This window comes from Lepidothrix coronata, unplaced genomic scaffold, assembly GCF_001604755.1.
Source record: "Lepidothrix coronata isolate B3197 unplaced genomic scaffold, Lepidothrix_coronata-1.0 Scaffold62, whole genome shotgun sequence".
Taxonomy (NCBI): domain Eukaryota; kingdom Metazoa; phylum Chordata; class Aves; order Passeriformes; family Pipridae; genus Lepidothrix; species Lepidothrix coronata.
This window is the reverse complement of record NW_016690242.1, coordinates 1745291-1766454: the sequence shown is the minus strand read 5'-3', so window position 1 is coordinate 1766454 and position 21164 is coordinate 1745291. Positions and strand designations below refer to the sequence as shown.

At 39.8% G+C, this 21164-nt stretch overlaps 2 protein-coding genes across 10 annotated transcripts in view; one reads left to right on the top strand and one right to left on the bottom strand.

Annotated features, from left to right (window-relative positions):
* Positions 1 to 93: 93 nt before the first annotated feature.
* On the top strand, positions 94 to 11769 carry LOC108498686 (lanosterol 14-alpha demethylase). Of its 2 annotated transcripts, XM_017817689.1 has the most exons (10): positions 94 to 305; positions 1258 to 1356; positions 2286 to 2462; positions 5987 to 6113; positions 7201 to 7375; positions 7548 to 7667; positions 8117 to 8312; positions 8879 to 8974; positions 9857 to 10025; positions 10680 to 11769. In XM_017817689.1, exons 1-10 carry the CDS (start codon positions 132 to 134, stop codon positions 10856 to 10858), a joined length of 1512 nt encoding a protein of 503 aa, XP_017673178.1. In that variant the 5' UTR covers positions 94 to 131; the 3' UTR covers positions 10859 to 11769. The 2 variants fall into 2 exon arrangements, with proteins under 2 accessions (XP_017673178.1, XP_017673180.1); XM_017817691.1 differs by lacking the exon at positions 1258 to 1356.
* Positions 11770 to 12160: 391 nt separating this feature from the next.
* Positions 12161 to 21164, bottom strand: part of AKAP9 (A-kinase anchoring protein 9) — a 114724-nt gene continuing 105720 nt past the window's right edge. For 7 of the 8 annotated variants that reach the window (XM_017817681.1, XM_017817683.1, XM_017817686.1 and 4 more), the window contains 9 exons: positions 20088 to 20287; positions 19110 to 19218; positions 18052 to 18240; positions 17358 to 17558; positions 16727 to 16959; positions 15652 to 15737; positions 14841 to 14961; positions 13506 to 13645; positions 12161 to 12797 (listed from right to left, as the gene is read on the bottom strand). In XM_017817681.1, the coding sequence (XP_017673170.1) occupies positions 12754 to 12797; positions 13506 to 13645; positions 14841 to 14961; positions 15652 to 15737; positions 16727 to 16959; positions 17358 to 17558; positions 18052 to 18240; positions 19110 to 19218; positions 20088 to 20287 (1323 nt within the window). In that variant the 3' untranslated portion in view covers positions 12161 to 12753. The remainder of the gene's footprint in view (positions 12798 to 13505; positions 13646 to 14840; positions 14962 to 15651; positions 15738 to 16726; positions 16960 to 17357; positions 17559 to 18051; positions 18241 to 19109; positions 19219 to 20087; positions 20288 to 21164) is intronic. The other variant, XM_017817685.1, reaches the window with a different exon arrangement.

The following is a 21164-nucleotide window of genomic DNA, read 5'->3' as shown; positions in this document are numbered from 1 at the left end:
TGGGCAGAGATCAGCCCAGCGCCGGGAATCGTCACCCGGGCTCGGATCAGCCCAGCGCCGGGGGCGGGGCCACCCTGCTCCGCCCTGGCCTGCCCCGCGGCGCCGAGCCGAGCCGAGCGGAGCCCCGGCGGATGGCGCGGGTGGCCGAGGAGATGCTGAGCCTGATGGAGGTCGGCGGGTCCCTGCTGGAGCGGGTGGCCGTCGGCAATCCCCTTTCCCTGGTGCTGGCAGCCTCCGCCTTCGCGCTCAGCCTCGGGTACCTGTTCCAGCTGGGGTACCGGCGCCACCTTGGAGCCGACCAGAAGGTAAGGGCTGGGGGCGGTGGGCCCAGGGAGAGGCGATGGGCCGGGCAGGGGACCCGGCGGGCTCCGCCGCTCTCCCACGAAGGGTGGTCCCTGCGGGGCAGCGCCGGGGAGCGGGGCAGGAGAGCCGGGCGCTGTCCTTTTAGGGTGCGGGCGGGGGAGGAGAGAGGCGCTCACCTCGGGACTGCCCTTCTTGGGAGCGCAGGGGAAGGGGTCTTGGAATCCAAGTGTGTGGGAACCGCCTCAGGAAGGCGAGGAGCGTTTCCAGCAGCAGCCCCAGGGCGGTTTCTGGCAGGAGTGGCTGTGGCTTCACCCTCGGCCCCGCTGGTTGGTACCGCGGGAGGCGGAGGCGCTCAGACCTTGGAGAGGCAAAGGCCGTTCCCGATGCTGTTTTATCGATGGAGCTTAAAAGAAGGCGCCCGTTTATCTGCGAAACCCATTCGTAACCTGAAGCTGTGTGCTTTTGGGACGCTGTTTAACCAATTGTCAGCACTGTTTTGTGAGTGCCTTCTTTTCAGTTGCAGTATCTTTTAGAGGCAGCATACAAGAATCTTAATCGTATTCACTTTATTTTAATCCTTGCTGCTTTCAAATGCGGCTCAATTTGAAAAAATAATCAGCTGTCCAATGTTGACCTTTTCACAAAAGAGTTTAAACAAACATGTATAAAACGTCCTCTGTGGTTAGTTTTTATATAAATAGGCATTATTTTATTACTTCTGGGCACTGGGACATGCCAGGGAAGTGGTCAGAGCACCAAGCCTGCCACAGTTCCAGAAGCGTTTGGACAATGCTCTCAGGCACATGGTGTGACTCTTGGGGCTGTTCTGTGTAGGGCCAGGAGTTGGACTTCGATCCTTGTGGGTCCCTTCCAACTCAGAATATTCTGTTATTCCATGATTCTGCAATACTCTCTGAAGAAAATTCAATAATTATTTTTCTTTTTCTTCCTCAGAAATACCCACCTTTTATTTCATCAGGCATCCCTTTCCTTGGACATGCAATCGCATTTGGAAAAAGTCCCATTGAATTTTTGGAAAATGCTTATGACAAAGTATGTTTTCCCCCATGACTGGCTGAGCATATGCTAAAATATTTTTGTGTATCTATCAAGTTCTCTCTCTGGAGCCTGTTTAAAATCAGTTCATTCTCACTTACCACCTTGAATATAGAACAGAGTGTGCACAGTAGGCTCTGGTATCTTCAGATCTCTTTATATACATTGTTGTTAGAGAAGCAGTGTTTTCTGAGCTCTCTTGTGATTTACATGTAAAAAATATGTTTGTATATTTGGGTAATACTCATAGCTGGATCACAAGTTAATTAAAAAGCCATTTTAATGACATTATTTTCTGCCTTAATATCTTTTAATCACATTCTTTACTAATCTGTGACCAGACTGGAATGTAGCTGACCACCTCTGAGGCAACTTGATGAATTTTAAGGCCTTGCCAATGTTAAAAGGGCTGGTAAACCTTAGTAGTTTTTATACTATAACAGCCCAAAAGAAATTAACTAAGTGAGTAGAGCCTTAATTCCAATTTAATTAGATTCTGCATGAAGGTTTGCTGGAGATGACTTTTAAATTTTAAAACCTTATTTGCTCTTAATTACCTATGCATAACTCCAAATCCAGATTTTTTTGAGACAGTGTTTGTAGATTACCAGAGGCAGTATATGCTGTCATCTCCCTGCTAGTTTTTGTACTGTCACTGATCTTTTATTTATGTTTTTTAAATGGTTTCAAAATGTGCAAGATCACATATGTTCATTATAACATTAGATATCACTAGTAAGTATATTGAGCACAGAATTTAAATGTGGTTTAAAGTATTTATATCTTTATTAAATCTGTGGATCTGTGGATCCACTTCTTAGGAGAGAAAGTAATTTATTATGGAAGACTGTACATAGAGATAGGGATTTAATGATTTGTGTTCTTCTTATTTAAAATAATTTTTTTTTTTTATTTTTCTCTCTAAGTATGGACCTGTGTTCAGTTTCACTATGGTTGGCAAGACGTTCACGTACTTACTGGGTAGTGATGCTGCTGCTCTACTGTTCAACAGTAAAAATGAAGATTTGAATGCAGAGGATGTATACTCTCGGTTAACCACACCAGTTTTTGGAAAAGGAGTTGCTTATGATGTGCCTAATGCGGTATGTATTTTAAAGATAAGATGAATGGAAACATTGTGTAATTTGACTTCTGAGTAGGCAGCCCTGAGCTCTTGGCTCTGTATGATGGGGTTGTGTGTTCATATGCAATTCTGGCATATTGCAGTAGGTAAATAGTCTCATTTGGATAATCAAGACTGAGCGTGTTCAGGTTGCTTCCTTTACCACCTGGCCACTGTTCAGTCTGGGTGTTATATTTTGTTCTTGAAATCATCTAATCATAGAGGAAAAACTAGTAAGTGAGTCACTTTTTCCTTCCCTTGCAGCCACCACTGACTGCAGATGACTTTTCCTTTCCAGGCAACTTTAGTTTTTTTTTCTGAGACAGCTTTTAAGAGTGATAACTTTTCATTCAATGCCATGACAAATCTAGACGCGGAAGTAATAATTTAACAGTTTGTACCACAACGTTTGTCTTGCTCAGGCAAAAATCATTCTGTCTGTGTTTGCAGAATACAGTCTGCATGGGAAGCACAGAAGCTGTGTCACGTGCCATTGTGTCTGAGCTAAGCATTGGCGGCTTTCTTGTTTGTGAGTGTGAGCTGTTATGGCAGACTCCCAACTGCAGAAGGGAACTTCCCTGTGGAGAGACTTGCTCCACCGGGACTCTGTTCAGTGCATGTTGACATCAGCAGCCTGTTGTACAGCAGAGTAGTTTGGTGCCAGAAACACCACTGTGATATTTTTTGATTTTTAGTTTTGGCCTGATTTTGTGTATATAAATGCCAGTTATTTGACTGGTAATAGTTTCTGTGACCATCAATTCTTTTCCTCCTTAGCATGCCTCTTCATTTTTCCTTACCTACTTGGGTGATTGTTACCCTATTAATTACGTGGCTTAGGAGCAGTAACCATTACTCGCTTTGCCTCCACACCTGCATTTTGCCATGATCCACAAAGTATGTATGTTGTTCTTATCCCATTCTTTTGGGAATCTCATATACATCTTGCTACTTTGTAAATAAGTAGGGGAGAACTTGGTTGTCTCCTGCTTTGTAAGGATGTATTAAATTGTGGATAAGCAGTGTTAAAAAGTTTGGGGTAAGGATTGGTTGTTTGGGTGGTGGGTTCTTTTACCCTTCACGGATTTGCATAGTTCCTCCCTTTGAGAATGAAACTAGCAGGACTGCAGCCTGGACAGCAAGTAGGAGATCATTTCTTGTGTCCTACGAGAGCTCTTCCACAAATGGGGCCATTCTAACAGACTTGTTTCTACCAGTTCTAATAGTAGGAGGTCTTTCTCAAGAAGTCTGGGATGGAGTTTTGAATCCCTTTTGCAGCTGCTGGAGTGTAGAGGGTGCATGATTCTCTGCAATACATCTTTCATGTTCTTCTCTGGTTCATAATAGTTCCAGAAAAAGTGTCTGTGAATCAGATATAGACTGCTAAGTTGGCCAGATTTTCACTGTGTTGTGCTTCTTTGGATTCTGACTGTCACAGGATGTCTGCTTGAAACTGAAAGGTGATGGTTTGTCCTTAATTCTGTGAAAGTTTGCCCACTCGTTACAGCTGTTTTGACTTCTGCTTTCACACTCTGCAGTTTGTGGATGGATTTGAATGTCTTCATTCAAGGGCTGGTTCTTTGATGGGATCTAATCTCATCTGTCAGGAGTTTTATAGAACTTTCAGTAAGCTCCTTGGAAATGGACAATTTTTACAACTGTGTACCTCAGGCATATAGGGATGATTAAAGCCTTCTACCTCAAAAGTCCACCATAGACAGCTTTTTTTTTTCTTTTTCTGAAATGAGGTCTTTTCGTAGTTACCCTAGGGAGTTTTTTTCCCCCTAAAATGTGTTTGAGTCCAGTCAAGAGAATAATCTTGCCATGTTACTTAGTAAGCCTTGGGTGTCTGTGGATATGTCTATTTAATTTATATCTTTGATACCAGAAGGACCTTTTCCTTATTTTCTCTGCAGATTCAGGTTCCTCAGAAAATTGCCTTTTTTCCACAAAAAAAATTTGCCAGTTTTCTACCATAAAGATTACTTTTCTTCCTACAGCAGGGAGTTGCAGGGACTTTGCTATCGACATACACTGATTATCTCTAGTTTCTCTCTATGAAGGTAGGTATGCTCAGTTGTGGCTAGAATGCCTTCTGCCAGAGGTGAGCTGTTTTTTTGCACAGTGTTACCACCACCATTTCATTTCAGACATCTAATGGGAAGGCATTTAGAGAGCCATGGAAAATTTCATTGGCATTCTGCAGTTGATGGATCATCCGAAACTTTCTTTTGAGATTCCCTTCTCTCTGCTTAAGCTTTTAAGTATCTCTTCATTCTGACAGTGACTTTCAGTCACATGTTTAGAAGAACCACCCCTTACTCTTTAAAATGAGTAAGGTGCTTATTTACCAGTGATTCTGGTAATTATTAATATGCATAGTCTATATATATATATGACTCATTGATGTATATATTGACTCGTATTCACTCTTTGTCTCCTCCCTCCAAGCCTCTGTAGGTAGGTTCCCAAGAGGAGCTGAAATGGCAGAGGATGTGTTCACTCCTGTGTTATTCCTGTCTCCATCAAGCTGGAGATTGGCTAGCATGTTGCAAGGGAAAATGTGCTTGTCTCTTTGCTCCCTGGCATGTGTACCCTCTGAGAGACTTCTGGGGTCCCCACTGCATTCTCAAAACAGAAGTTTCTAATAAGTAACCTTTCTTTTTGTGCCTTTTGTTCTGTGAATACTTTATAGTACATGCAGAGTCCTTGGTGGGAGGGCAGTTTTTGGTGTATTACTCATGACACAGTGCAGATCTGTAGGACAGATGCCTCATTCATAATTCGGCCTTAAAAATCAAATTAATGATTTTCTGAGTCAATGTCTTGTCAATTCATTGAATGGTTCTTATCTAAGAAAGGGCTTTTCAGTAGGTTTATTAGCTATGAGTCTATACAAAGAAAAAGAGGAAAAGGTGAGAAGGGTGTGAAGCTCACAGTTTTCCTAGGAACCAATTTGCCCCCTGCTTCTGTATCTGACTTCCTGGGCAGTGATCAAAGGGCTTTGTAAAAGAAAGGGTCATCTCTAGTCCAGGGGTAAGGTATGACTGCCTGAGAGAAGACAGGAGGGGGAGAGAAAGCAAGGAGGCCACATAACAACACAGGCTGAATCTGGACTTTGCAAGGACAGGGCTGATTAGGTTTGTGATTATATATCTAAAGGGTGTTTCATATTTCAACCTTGAATGCGTCTTGTGTCTTCAGGGATAAAGCTTAATGAAGATACTAAAATAATTTTTTGTTTTGGTACTGCAAAAGAGAGAACCACAGCTCCTTTGAGCTATTATTTTACTTGGACATTTCTAAACTGTTGCTTGAAAAACAAAGAAGGTGAAAACCAGAATATTACCTATTACTTAAATTTGAATATCTGCTGTACCTTGCAATCCTAATCATAATCCCTATTTATTTCTGAATGTTCTTATAGTACAAATGCTAATAAGTTTAAATTACATTAATATGATGATCCTTGTACTGATTGCTTTTCTGTCTTTGTTCCTTCAGATATTTTTGGAACAGAAGAAGATGCTCAAAACTGGGCTAAACATTGCCCAGTTTAAACAGCATGTATCTGTGATTGAAAAAGAAACAAAGGAGTATTTCAAAGCATGGGGAGAGAGTGGAGAGAAAAGTAAGCAATATCAGATGCATTTTTCCTCCTATTTTCTGAGAAGGAATTAAGGTCAATGCAATATGTTTTTTGTAAATTATGCACTGCAATATTAAAGAAATTAAAAATTACATAGGTAAAAGCATACTGAACATCAGAAGAAACAAAATACAGGGGTTTTTTAAATCAAATATAAGGCTATTGGAGAATAAAGCTGCTAAGAAAATTACTGAAAGGAATGAAGAACTGTTTCAGTTTTGCTTTCTTAGCCAGCTCACAGACAGCTCACCTGTTGTGCTTGTTTTGCATGATATCACTGCCTAGTCCTTAGGAAAAGGTGCTGCTCTGACTCCCCAGAGCCAGTGCTGGAGATCTTAAGCTCAGGGACCTTCTACACTGAAAAACTGCATTCCTGAAGCTGATATGGTTAGGTTAGTGATCTAAGTGAAATTCTTTTTTTATTTCCCCCCATTCCCAGCTAGCTTCCTAGACATACACCATCACCATTGTCGCAAGCCCCCAGCTGCATAACAGTGTCAGAAGTATTTATTTAAGCCTATGTATTTATATTTAAATACATTATATATTAATATATTGAAATATTTTGAAAGGATATAATTTATATGTCATATAGTTAATAACATGGTAATATATAATTTGATATTTCAATATCTAAGTACTAGTATATAAAAATAATTCAATGAGCAGCAAGACTAACTGCTTTCCCATGGATTTGGATTTCAGGTTTAAATTTTTGTATGATTGCACTTATATTTATAAAGGATTGTGCTCGTGATGCACAGCTTGCTTTGGAAGGATTACTACCTCTGCCAGAAAAATTTCTAGAAAGAAATACCTTAGAAAAAAGGTGTTGAAATCAGTGATCTAATTAAAAAGTTTTTTGAAGAGACACTTTATAGACACATAGAACTTTAAATTGGATTCTTCATTCTCCTAGTCAAACAATCTAAAACTCTATTTTAAATTATTAATCTGTGTACAGTTACTTATTTTTTTCTTCTACAAAATAAAAATGAAGAATGACCTGTAAAACATAACATCTCAACTGAGATGCATCTTCAGTAATGTTTTTCAAATCTCTCCTCAGACCTGTTTGAAGCCCTTTCAGAACTTATCATTTTGACAGCAAGTCATTGCTTACATGGGAAAGAAATCAGAAGCTTGCTGAATGAGAAGGTGGCTCAGCTGTATGCCGACCTGGATGGGGGTTTTACTCATGCTGCCTGGCTTCTGCCAGGTTGGCTACCTCTGCCAAGCTTCAGGTACCAGGAATAACAGATAAAGCAACTTAAGCATTTTGTCTAAGCATCATTTGTTGTTTGGACTGTCCCCCACCCCCACCATTTCTTGTTTGTAAGCTATTCTAGACATCCCGATAAATCCTCATATGCATTTTATGTGTTAAGTTGCTAACAGAAGTGTTTTGAATCACAGACGTCGAGATCGAGCACACAAAGAAATAAAGAATATTTTCTACAAGGTTATCCAGAAACGTCGGAAGTCTGAGGAAAAGGAGGACGACATGCTCCAAACTCTACTTGATGCTTCATACAAGTAAGCCAAGGGTTTGAAGACTTGTCATTTATAGGTATTTTACTTTAGCTTTGAGCTCTTCAGTTAAAACTGTCTACCAAAACCCAAGAAATACTCCGTCTTGTTCTGAATTGGTTTTGTTACCAGCAATTAGTCCTAGCTGTGTTCTTAAAAACAGCTTTAAAACTTGTCAATCGTTATTCAGATTTCTGAGATTTTCATCAGTGGTTATGAGGTTGCTGACTTTACTTCCTTTCTCTTTGCTGGCTGTTTGGGAATGATTTTCTTTAAAGCTCCTAAAAGTCTCCCTCTTTTCTCCCTTCTCCCTAACCCTGGATCTTTTGGCACTCCATTTAGGGTAGGCAACAAAAGAGTAGCAGGAGACAGAAGTACATTAGAAGAAATTGTAAATGCTATTGTAACTGGAAGTGTGACCAAGTGAAGCTCTAACATAACTCCCTCTGATGTAGGGACGGCCGCCTGCTGACCGATGATGAGATTGCTGGAATGCTGATTGGGCTGCTGCTGGCAGGGCAGCACACATCCTCCACCACCAGTGCCTGGCTTGGCTTCTTCCTCGCCAGAGACAAATCCATACAGGAACGGTGCTATGCAGAACAGAAAGCAGTTTGTGGGGATGACTTGCCACCCTTAAGTTACGACCAGGTTTGTATGTTACATTATTTCTGCTGGGTATTTAAACAAAAAAGTTAAAAAATCAACAAACATGAAATAAAGCCATATGGATTTTGATAGAATAATAACTGGCACAGTCATTCTGCGATATTGTTTGCCAGTACATCTCCTCCTCTCTTCCTGTCCAAGTAAATTTTCAGCTTGATACTGTTTTTTTCATCAGTGTTCATTAAGGAAATTACAGTTTCTATGTCTATTTAAGAAATGATAGTTCTGTAGAGGAGGAAGATCCTCATATTCCCACTAAGGAAAGTGATGCTACGTGACCTTGTTCTTTAATTAGGCAACAGAAAACACTCAGGAGACAGATCAGTAAGAAACTAGTTATATTTGATTCCACTGGTCAGAGATTTTTTTTCCTTCTTAATTGAATCAAATAGAAAAAAAGAGATGTAGCTCATAAAGTACATGGAAATACAAGCTGCTTAGTATTTTTTAAATTTTTTTAAAGATTTGTTTTTAAATGGTATAAAATAGCATTTTGTGTTGAATAAACTTGGCTATATTGCGATATATAATTTTCTCTATATTTTCAGCTCAAGGATCTCAGTTTGCTGGATCGCTGTCTAAAAGAAACTTTAAGGCTCAGACCTCCTATAATGACCATGATGAGAATGGCCAGAACTCCCCAGGTGAGGACACTTTTTGGAGCTCACTTGACTGCAGCAGCACAGGCCAGATCAGAGGTATCTCAGTTGGCAGAAGGAAACACAAGTGAGCAGTGTTTGCTGGCAGGGAGGAAAGCCGATTGTTGCCTGCGGTTCTGTCAGTGGTAGCGTAACCAGCGTTGATTGATGAAAGGAATTAGTACCTTGAACTTGGTATTTGTTACCTTCATCTGGAATTGTGGCCAGTTTCAGACCACTCCAGCCCCCAGAAAGCAAGATGTTGAGGGAGTGAAGCAGGCAGATGGCCACAAAGATGGTAGGGGGTTGTGGTGAAAGGCTGAGGGAACAGGGTTTTTTTTTGGTCTGGAGAAGGGCAGGCTCTGCGGGGATCTAGGAACAGCCACATGAAGCAAAACTGACTCTTTCTTGTAGCTATCAGTCTTACTTGAGTTTAGTCTGGTGCCACAATTTAAAGCTATTTCTTGTTTGCCAAGTATTTTTAATAGCTATCATGGAAAAATTTGGCATGTACTTAATACAAGCTAGGAAATCTGAAAGAAAACTTGGTGCTTGTACAAATAAGATACCAGGTCAGATAAGTAATTTTTTTAAATTATGCCCCTCCAATGACAAAGGCTTTCAATAAATTTTAAGTTTATTAATTTTTTTTAAGACCTCCTGTAGAATTGCCAGTCTTATTAAAGCAGCTGAAAGGTTCCTGCAACTACTTGAACATTGTGACCTGTACAAGTAAGAGAGAGAGTGTTAGGCTGCATTAATTTTAAATGCACTTAGCCAAAATCTCTTTTGAAATTTAAGCCTCATGATGCAACTTTTCAGGCAGCACTTTTAAAAGAAAAATGGAGCCATTTTGTGACGTGTAGGGTCTTGTCTCTTCTCTTGTAGACCGTTGCTGGATACAGTATTCCCCCTGGCCATCAGGTGTGTGTATCTCCTACTGTTAACCACAGACTCAGAGACTCCTGGAATGATGCTCTAGACTTCAAGCCTGACCGATACCTCCAAGATAACCCAGCAGCTGGAGAGAAATTTGCGTACATTCCATTTGGCGCCGGTGAGTAAGAGAATGCAGCACCTTCCTGACTGAGGTGTGCTGAGGTGGCTCGTACCAGTCATCTCGTACAGCACCTCTCCACACTGTAGCATCGGAGAAGAGATTTTTTTCTTTCTGTTTCTGCCTGAAAGTTTTCTTTCTGTGGAAGTGCTGTTAAAACAATTAAGTTAATAGTTTTGCATTAGTCATAGCTGTATATATCACTCAGAGCAGTAATCAAAACACATCTTTAGGTTAGCATGTGTGACGTTTGACTCAAATCTTTTCAAGTCAAGGTAAAACCTGGTATTACAAGGTCAGTTTTAGGCAGAGTAAAAATCTGCAGAGTCACCTTGAAATTATTGCCACAGTGCGGTTAGAGTTGATCTCATTTCTCAGTGTTGCAAACACTTCTTTGCTAGTACATAAATTAATGCTTTCTAGTGGGGACAGAACAACACAATTTCGTTCCACTTACGCATCTGTTTAACGTAGTAACAGCTTAGAAAAATAAGACTTAAGTGAAGTTATGGAATGGGGTATGTCCAACATCAGAGCCTCGGATTGTTTAGAAAGGGGCAACTACTGTCTGCATAAAACTTTTAAAGTTAACTGGTTGTCAAAGGGGATTTAATAACAAAAAATTCTAACTGCATTTTATGGCTTTCCCTCTAGGCCGTCATCGCTGCATTGGAGAAAACTTTGCTTATGTTCAAATTAAGACTATTTGGTCTACTTTGCTTCGTTTGTATGAATTTGATCTCATCAATGACTATTTTCCGACTATAAATTATACAACAATGATACACACACCTAATAACCCCGTTATCAGATATAAGAGGAGGTCACTGTAAATTCTGGTCCTAAAGCCTTACTTATTTAAATTGTGTGAACTAACAGACTTTTGAATAAAATTGTGACAGAATGAGTGGCAAATGGAAGCTGTTGCATCTACTGTTAGGAAAGCAAAAGTCATCTACCAAATGCAAAGTTTTTGCATCTGTTTTGTTTGCCCCCACCATTTACTGCTGCTGTGTATAATTGCTTGTTCTACAACTTTCTCATTGTATTTTTAAAGCAAAAGTGTCTTTTCTATTGGTGTAACACTTTTAAGATGCATGCCAGCTCTTTAATGAAGAAATAAGCGATTTCTACAAGTGGAACCTTTTACTTTTGAAAAATAATTGAAGATTACTTACCCCAAATAACTAAGGGGCAAGGCTGAATACCTTACCTCTGCACTCAATCACAGTAAGTCCATCAGGGAACAGGCACCACAGGGGAATGTACTTGGTGGTGCCCTTCCTTTGGCATTTATGACTGTTCCATGCAAGTGAGGAATGGTCTTGGCTGATTTAACAAAATGTTACTGTACAGCTCAGTAGTAGGCAGAGTACAAAATGTTGACAGTTATTCTTGAAAAGACTTAGGTCATTTAACTGTCTAACTTGAAGTAGTGGTAAAATGTTTAGGTTCAGAAAGCAACAAATAATTCTCTACAAAAAAGTTCTGAAAATAGTGATCTCTGGAAGCTTGATGTACAGTGTGAAAGGAACAATATGATGATCTAAACCCATGAATTTTGTAAAAAAGATGTTTGTGTATAAAAGGGTCACAAATTAAGTGAAATAGCTGAATGTTGTCCAGTTTGGTACTGATGGACCAATCATGCAGGATTGTTAAATGGTTTATGGTTCAAAAGTGGTGATGATAAATGGTAATGAGCTCTGGCTCACGTGACTTTTGAATTAAATTTATAAACAAACCTCTTGGGTATGTTTTCTGTGCCCAACTCTGTCAGTTCTTTTTGAAAAGCTTTTTTAAGTAATTTTGTAATAAAGCAACTTCAATTAGTCATGCTAAGAGCTCCCTCCCCCCTTTATCAGTTCACAGTGTAGCAAGAGCTTTGTCCTGTTTTTCCTATCTGAACTCAGTTACAAAACCTTGTATTTGTATCAGTCATGGCAGCTGAGGGAGTGCAGGATGTTCTCTTCCAGCCCTGTCAGATATGACCAGGAACTGCAAAAGCCAGATTTGTACCTGTCCTCTTTAGTAGCAGTGCTCTGGAATCTGTAAAAAGTAAAGCTGCAGCCACTACAAGCAGGACCACAGGTAGGAGCAACTTGTTCCATATAAATAAGAGAGCAGTCCTTGAACACAGTTAGAAGCATGAAGTCATCTTTATTTCAGTACTTTGACAAAATACCCATAAAATTCAAAACTTCTACCATTACAAAAATAGGTCTCTACAAGTGATATTCTGTCTGCACTGCCAGTAGCAAATATTACGAGAGTCAATGTAATTTCAGTAGCCTTGCCAGAAAAAGTGCAAGTAAACTTTGCTGAATGTAGCTCAATTTAATTAATACACAAGTTTCATCTTCGCACCCTTTTCATAAATACACACTTCATAAGTTAATCATTTAAATTAGCATTCCACAAATATACATGTAATTTAATGGTGGGGGTTTTTTTGTTTTGGGTTTGGGGGGATTTTTTGGGGGTTTTTGTTTGTTTGGAGGGTTTTTTTTGTTTGGTTGGGTTTTTTTTTTTCCATGAACACAAAGTGCCTACATACATAAATCCCAGTCTATGTGGGTGTGCCAGGATGGAACTGTATACAATCGTATAGCTGTGTTCATATTGGTCCCACAATATACACGTTGTACAAAAGCACAGAAAGAGCACAGATTTACAGAAGGCAATCTGTTAGCATCACTGCCAGTGATGGAGATGTTGAAGGGTATTATTATCTTCTCATACCCATGTGCAACTGAGTGTATGATGTTGAACCTGTAAGATGGAGAAAGATTTCCATTAAGATTACTTGGAACGAGTATACCAAGATGCATCAGTGACATTCAGCTGAATAAGCTTGAAAGATTTTACATGGAAAACCATAAAATAGTTTGGGTTGGAAGGGGCATTTAAAGGTCAAATCTGTTAAGAACAAAGCTTCTCCAAATGATGGATTTTATGCTGAAGTAAGACTTCAACACAGGAACTTCAAAAATCAAGGTTGATAAATTTCATCCTATTGTTCTAACAATTTCTTTTATGTATTCCTTTTGCAGCACAAAATTGGCCATAATCTATGGGACAAAACAGCTGTAACTCCTGTAGTTCAGAGTGGTAGGAGAAGAAATTCCCCTTGTACTTCCACATCCCTGTCTTTGGGTACATTTTTCTTCATATAGCTTACAATCTAGGTAAGATGCCAGCTGAATCCTTGCACATTTATTAGAAATCAGGGAAGTTAAAGTGTTATCAATAAACTCAAAATCTATAATTACAGCACACTTGTATGTCTCTTCAAAGAATTTTATAATCTTCATGAGCTTTTTGCTGCAGCTCAGAAAAATGCCTCTTAAGGCTGAAAATGCCTAAAATCAAAGTTGTTTGTTGTTTGTTGTTTGCATGTTATTTTGAGAGAACCAGCACACACTTGGAAGTGTGCCTTGTGCTCCCAGGAGCCACAGGGAGGGCTACCTGTGCCCTTACCTGACTGCACGCTGCCAAGTCGCTTCTGTAGTGCCTCCAGCCGATGGATGTAATCTGTCAGAGCTCTTTCGGGATCGTAGTTCTGCAGTTGAGAACAGGTGAAGGAGACTGGGTTTAAATCAGCGTGCATCCCATGGAACCTAGGGGCAGAACAACACACACATTGTCAAAAAGTGAACTTTCAAGTAAAAATTTCAGCAGACACAGCAAATTACTGTAGGTAGGGATACTTTATGGTCTGGCCTGCACGTCCCCTAGCTAACCCATGTGGTAGCCAGCACATCATACCCATGTAATCTTCCTGCCATTTACTGCCCAAGCCATCATACTGCCTCCCCCAGAGAAACCACTCTGCCCACTCGTCTTCACTACACCCGATTTGTTGCTGCATTTCTTTGGGACAAAGACTGACCAGCAAATTTCTACCGAGACTGCAGTGGAAGCCATGGTAGGTGAAAGTTTGCTTTTTATTAAGAAGCCTGTGTGAACAAGGACACCACCACCTTTACAGGATTCTACCTCTTGTCATTATTCTCTATAAGTAAAAGTCAACAGTGGCTATAACAGATTAGAGTGTTTTTTCCATATAAACTGTTACAGTCATCACAAACTAAGATTATACAGATGAATGAAAATGAATACATATACATGAAAATGAAAAACCAAAATGGCTTGAATATGATACTCAGTGAAGATCTGAGCTCACAACTTCATATAAGTTCATCAAAGACTGATGGCACTCAAAAAACATTGCCCTGGAGGAAAAATATCCGGTTTCACAGGCATCTGACTCACTGATGCCTCTGGTATCACAGCATAGGGCAGCCAACCAAAGGTATCTGAACAAGAACAAGCAGTGGAGCTGCCAAGCAGCTTCCACCCACGCTCTGGTCCTGAGGCTGCAGCAATTCCTCCCTGCCCACAGTAAGCAGGTGATCTCAGCCACTGTGGGCGGCCCTGCTTTTCCCCTCCTTTGGCTGAGGGCACCTGAAGCAGCCCCTCTCCACACCACACTGCTGCCAACCAGAAGGTTGGGCAGGACTGCTTGGTTGCAAAGCCCAGACCCTACAGGTGTAGGTAACCACAGCTCCATCCAGGATCTCTGCCAGTTCCGAGAACATGACGCAAACCAGTCTTTAGAAGTGTGCGAGCTTTGGCCTTGATCAGGTGATGAGTAATCGCACATTGAATGCCTGAGACATAATTTTTTATATATCCTTACAAAAAAGTTAAATCTTACGGCATCAAAGATTACAAACCTTAGCAGTAAACACTGATGCTTTCATTTAGTTAAACAGTGTCTGACAGAGAATAATAATCTCAAATAAAACGTACGTATGTTGAAAGTTTACAGGAGATCTAGGAGACTCCATGCCTGACCTGGATCTATAGGAATGTCTTTGTTCTCCATAAAGATCCAATCCACCAGAGAATGAATCAGGCCGTAATTCATTACCTAGAAAAACAAAAAGCAATGTCTTGAAAACTAAAAAGAAATTAACATCTTTTGCACTTTACTGGGAATCTCAAATGTGACTTTTCTGTTTGCATATCACAAAAATGGTGTTTAACAAATGTAGACCACTTTCAGACTCCCTCAGGGAGAAGCAGAGGTGAAATTCTGGCCTCACCGAAGTCAGTGAGAAAACTGACAGACTGAGCAAGGGTTTTAGTGCAGCCCTAGAGAGTCAGTAAATAATAAAGAAGCTTCTGATTCTCCTTAGAGTCCTACAAAAAAGCAATCAGAAAACCATTATTTCCCAGACTTTAAGCTATAACAAAAAAATGATAAGCTTTTGTTCTGAAGAAAAGGCCAAGGTGCAGATCTCCTAGAAAAACTCCAATGATGCAGCTAAAATTGCTTTCATGAACACACTCCGTAGGGAAAGCTTCCATATTTTTTTAAATCCCACCCACAATGGAGTAAAACAAGACTGAAGAGAAAGCAAATAGGTTAGTGTCTGTGCTGAGCATGGAAACTCAGAAAACTGAGAAATAGATTAATCCAAACAATTATAGCAAAAGGAAGGGGGAACAGCCCCCATTCATTCTGCATGACAAAAATATAAATTAAAAACCATTTCAATTAAGCAGTGGTGTGACTTGTAAATACCATCTCTTCAGTCATTACTGGACAATGATTTACCTGTGTTCTGGCTAAAGACATCCCTGTTGATACTCAGAATACCAGAACCTGTAACTCTGTGCCATCGACGAACCAGGAACTTCATTCTGCATTTCAAATTAAAAAAATAAAACAAAAAAAACCCAGCTTCAGGATAAATGAAATAGTCTGATAAAAATAATCTGCTCCTTGTATTCTAGGAGGTATAAGAATTTCTTGAACAGCAAGCAAAATTAATGGATGGGTGTCTAAAACCTGAATATCAAATAGAAAACATCCTTATACACATCCCTAAGAAAGACCAGCTTTTGTCCAAGCCTGCTTTCAGCTTCACCTCTGCAATTCCAGTGATTCCAGAGGTGCTGCATAGGTTGAAGTGGACAGCAAATGGCTCAAGCAACTAAGCAACAGTGCGTCAGCATTTTAAAATGATATTAATTATACTTTTTTGCCCCAAAAAAGTCACAGCCCCAAAACTGCAACTGCAGAGTGCTACGAGTAAAAACCTCACTTATAATAGGTACATGAATAGTTCTTTGAATTCAGAACAATAGCAAGCCGAAGTGCTTGGGGATTCAAACCTTTGTGAAGGTTTGTTACAACATGGTAGTACAATGCAGTAATAAACTTTACTTTTTCTTCCTTGTTGATTCCTCCTTATCCTGAGTCTTGTGAAATTCAAAGGACTGCCTAGATGGAGAAAATTAGTTCCTAAATCTGCATTATACTTATGTGTAAGAATTTAACCTTTAAAGGAAATGAAGTTGCAGAAAAAACCTTTGCAAGTAAATGCAATCCCTAGAATTGCTAATAATTTTTTTTAATATTATGACTTTATCCAGTACACTCCATCAGTGATTATCAAATACAGAGCCCTCTTCAACTACAATCAGACTGCTTATTCCTATTACAGATTTTACCATGCTCTGCTCAACTTGTTACCCTACACAGTATCTACCTATATTCATGAATACCAAAACCGCATCATTTAAACAGGATGGAATATGACAAGTTCTAGATTTCACTAGAGAGCTAGAAAAGCATTTATTAAACTGCATAGGCACATCTGTTCAAAATATTAGTTCCTCCAGTTTACCTTGAAATTGCGATGGACACTCTGACTGCAGAGCGAAATCGTGTAAAACCCTTAGAATGATGGGTGATGATTTCGACGTCTGTGTAGGAGGGCTGTCCACCCATCCGTGCTATGAGGGCCAGTGTGGCTTCTTCACACTCCTGGAATCCGCCTAGTAACAGCAGCAAATATTTTTTCTGATATATGAGAGCTTTCCGAAAGCTCTCTGCTCGTAGGTATTTGCCATAAATTCTCTGCAACAATTAAAAAAGACAAAAGGCCCCATAAGCTCCAAGAACGACTATGGTTAGAAGTCTTTTGACACCATTACTTCTACAGCATTTCTGTGATTATTCATTTCTCGCTATCATGGAGAAAACTGCACTGCTGCTCACACTTGTTGAATGCAGCTTCATAATGTGAGGATCACCTAAGTAGCAAGAAACAGAGGGTACACAAAAGGACAATGTAGGTGCTTACATGTCATTCCTCGGGAGAAAAACTAACAGTCTGGTATCTGAGGATGAACATTTTAAAACTGAATTAATACCTGTTTACTTTGAATAAGCAGAGTGAACACAATGAAAAATAGGCCCAAATAAAAATGAAAAAAGTAGCTGCAGTTACTATGTGGGCAAAAAAGTCTTCCTACCCTTAAAACAGCATTTTCAGAATCGGATCCCAGTTCTCTGAGGAAAGTCTCACTCCTGAGCTCTGCTCTCAGCTTGGACAGCTCTGCATCGGCTTGTTTCAAAGATTTCTGCAGTGACAGCCTTTCTCTGTTCCAAGTTTCCTTCTCAGAGGCAACAAGAGTATCAATATTAACTCCAACATCCGATGAGCGCCTAGAAGACTGAAGACAAAAGAAACTGAATTTGAACCACACAGTTTGGAAAAATTTAAGCTGTGTTATTCTAGTAGTTGGTTTTTTATGAAAAGTTCATAAAATTAATGAGAGAAAAACTATCCACTGACTGGATCTGAGGCCATCCTTGCATTCTGACACCTGAAAAGCAGTGAGTTTAGGAGCTCGATCAATGTCCCAGAAAAACACAGCTTCTCCAAAAAAATCCCACACCCTCAGTTGGATCATACTAGCTTCATGAGCCTGAAGCTATCTGATCTATTTGCTACTTAACATGGTGATGAGATACAGATTGAAAAGTGCATTTAAAAGCAAAGAGAAGTTAACAAAAAGCAGCTGGGTAAAATCACAAAGTTTACACTAAACACAGGGAGTTGAGATACACTGACCACCAAATAAGAACAACTCCCACCCATTTACTCCGCAGAGGGAAGCCAAGATTCTATCATAACCCATTATATCAGCACCACTAAAGACATACGTAGTCTCCAGAAGGTTGTCTGTGCTGGTATCTTCTCAGTTCTTCCTCCAATTTCATAACAGCATTCCTCAAATTATTCTTTTCTTCACTCAGTTTGCTGACAAAGCCCGTCAGCTCAGCATTTTGTCTCAGCAGCCTCTCAGTCAGTGAGCTAGACGGAGTAGTCCCAGGTGGTAGCACTAGCTTCAGCTACAAGGAAGAAAGAAAACCAAACACAACTTGTATTAGATTAAAGTTGCCAACTTGAAAATGACTGGCTTACAGTGAAAAACTTTTTTAGATAATGACAATAACTTTGTAGCAACTTAAATAAAGTGTACATGTAAACAATAAATTAACTGTGACTTCCTTGTCTACACTTATCCTGTACGTTATAATAGAATGTTTTCATACAAGCTCAGTTGTACCAGCTATAACAATTTGCAAAGCTTTTCTACTGTGTTTATGTTTATCTAACTTTGAGGAAAAGAAGTGCCTCAAAGCTTTTTTCAAGTCACTTTGAAAACACTTGCTTAAAATACAGGTAAGGACCAAGTCAAGTTCACTTAAAAATCAGGTATTGCTGAATTCTTTGTAACAGATTGCCTCACTTCATTTTTTACACCAAGTGCATGCTACTCAATCTTCAAATGGCCTTTCTGTTGGTAAATACAGGGCAGTTTAAGCAAATGTGTTGTATCAACACAATACAGTAAATATTAAATGTTGCTTTTAGTATCAGGAAGTACTGAGCAAAATTTCCTCAGTTACAGGAATACCGCTGAAAGGAAAATATCTTTTCTTAAAGAAAAAGCCATGAGGTTAAAAATTTTATAATGAAACGGAAAAGGTTTTAATTTGAAAGTTGAAAAATCACCTTTAAAGTATTTAAAATTAAAAAAAAAAATAAAAGGGAAGGGGTTTTTACACTTTACCAACTCCACTCAGAACACTTACTGGAGTTTTCCTTTACAAAGCACAGACCCGAATAAGTATAGGCTTAACAAACTCCTTGCTAGTTTCTGCTCACAGCTCATCATCCAAACTCTCCCACCAAAGTTACAACATTGCACTCTCACCTCTCCCAGACAGGACAATCCAGGCAGTATTTTAAGTTCAGAAATAACTTCTTCAATAGCACTTTGTACTGCAATGAAATCTTGATCATCTGCTGTTTCAAACTGTAATCTGAAACAAAAGGGACAGTTTCAACAGCAGGTGCAGTCTGACACCATGAGCCAGCCCAACAGGACTTTCCATGGATCCCTGCACACTGGGTCTTTAGCAAGTCACTTCAGCACAGCTACTGGAGACATGGCAACATTTTCAAGACTGCCCAACGACTCTAAACTAAATTGTCTCGATTTGATAAAAAATGTGTATAGAACAGCTTCCACTCATTTGTAGACAAGGATGTTCTACGTGAAGCACATTTAAAACAGTGGTTCTGCTTCCCACAAATCTATTGAGTCCGTGTGAGCAAAATCTTAGGGTATTTTCGAGATATACTGCATTCTGCTTTGCCCAAATGAATGAATGAATGTTTAATATTAAATTACCATCACAGCAAAATAAAAACAGATTCAAACCTCCCATGGACCTGGTACCATGTTATTTTTTAATCTTATGAAGATAATGAAAAAAAAAAGAATCAAGATCAGTTTCACTTTACCATATATTTTTTTTTCCTGGGGTTGATTCAGAACAATAATCCCTATATTCATCCCCTTATACATTATGAATTATTTAATTACTGAATTGTTTTAAATTCATCTACCTACACCATACCCAGATAAACCTTATCACTTTTCAGAGAAAAAAAGACAATACTGCTGTGACTTCTAAAGGATCCTGTTAAACATGTAAGATTTAAAGCAGCACTTAATACTCTGTGATCCTGTCTTCCATCAGTATATCTCAAGTAGCAGTATACACTATAAAAGTAGAATAAACCCAAACTCAATTAAATCCTGCAGTCTGTGGATTATGATTCAAACCCAAAATATTAGCTTGCTGGTTGCCATTAACAAAACCAAACAGCTGAAGACTGGTCAAACCTGCTAGCAGCTTTCCGAGCCAACTGCTTCAGCTTTGGAGATGCACTTTGCAGAGTTTGTCTGACTTTTTCCAGAATTTCAGTAGCAGCAGAGAAATCTCCTGTCAGTGTGTGGTAGGTCAATTCATTTGTCTCAGCTCCTTCCATTTTTTGCTGGAGAACCCAGTTTCTTGTTCTGTCATTGGGTGTATCCCAAGTAGTCTGGAAAGAAATATGTGGTTTTATATATATACAGAATGTATGTGATCCAGTGCTGTATAATGAAAACACATGATTCTGAAACACAACCAGAAACTGAAGAACAAACAATTCTGACACAGAAAGAGCCTTAGTGTGACTACAGCACTCCTGTAGTGTACCCCTAAACTATCATTTGTGAAAGGTATAGTGTGATGTCTTTCTTGACTAAGATCTAGCAATCATAGAGCCACAGTGTGAATCCAGTCAGCAGGAAGTCACCAAGCCTTTCTGTTTCTTCCACCAGCAGCTACTTTACCAGTGGTACATGGAATTTGGGCAACTGGGCCTATGTGTTTTGGTGACCAATTCAGTGCCAGAAGAAGAGGGGCTGGAAGGTCAAGGTGGTCAGTCCACAGTCACAGGTAACCACACCACCAATGCTGCCACAAGCCAAGCAATGCCCTGAAGATGCGTTCATCACTAACAACCTCCGAACACTGCCATGGAAAAACTGCTATCCCTCACAAGGAAACCTGAGTCCACGGCTCTGCCACTGGTTGTTTGACTACAGTGTGACACCAAAGCAGTGTGTTGTAAATGTCACAGGAAGCAGCAGGAGAATCATTATTTGAAATTCCAGGCAGATCCTGGAAAGCAGATCATACTGTCTGCTGATGAGGACGGGAAAAAACCCCAACAGCTGTTGTCAACCTGATCCACAGGAAGACTGTTCACTGACCACAGTGCTAGCAGTTACCTCTGTGCAGAAGAACAAGGTGCACAAACTAAGCATGGCAGGAGGGCTGCTGATGTCACAGTTACCAATATGGTCAACATCCTGCCTCTAGCTGTAAGTAGTTTCAAATGTTTCAGAAGATTAAAACCAGTAGCCAAATTA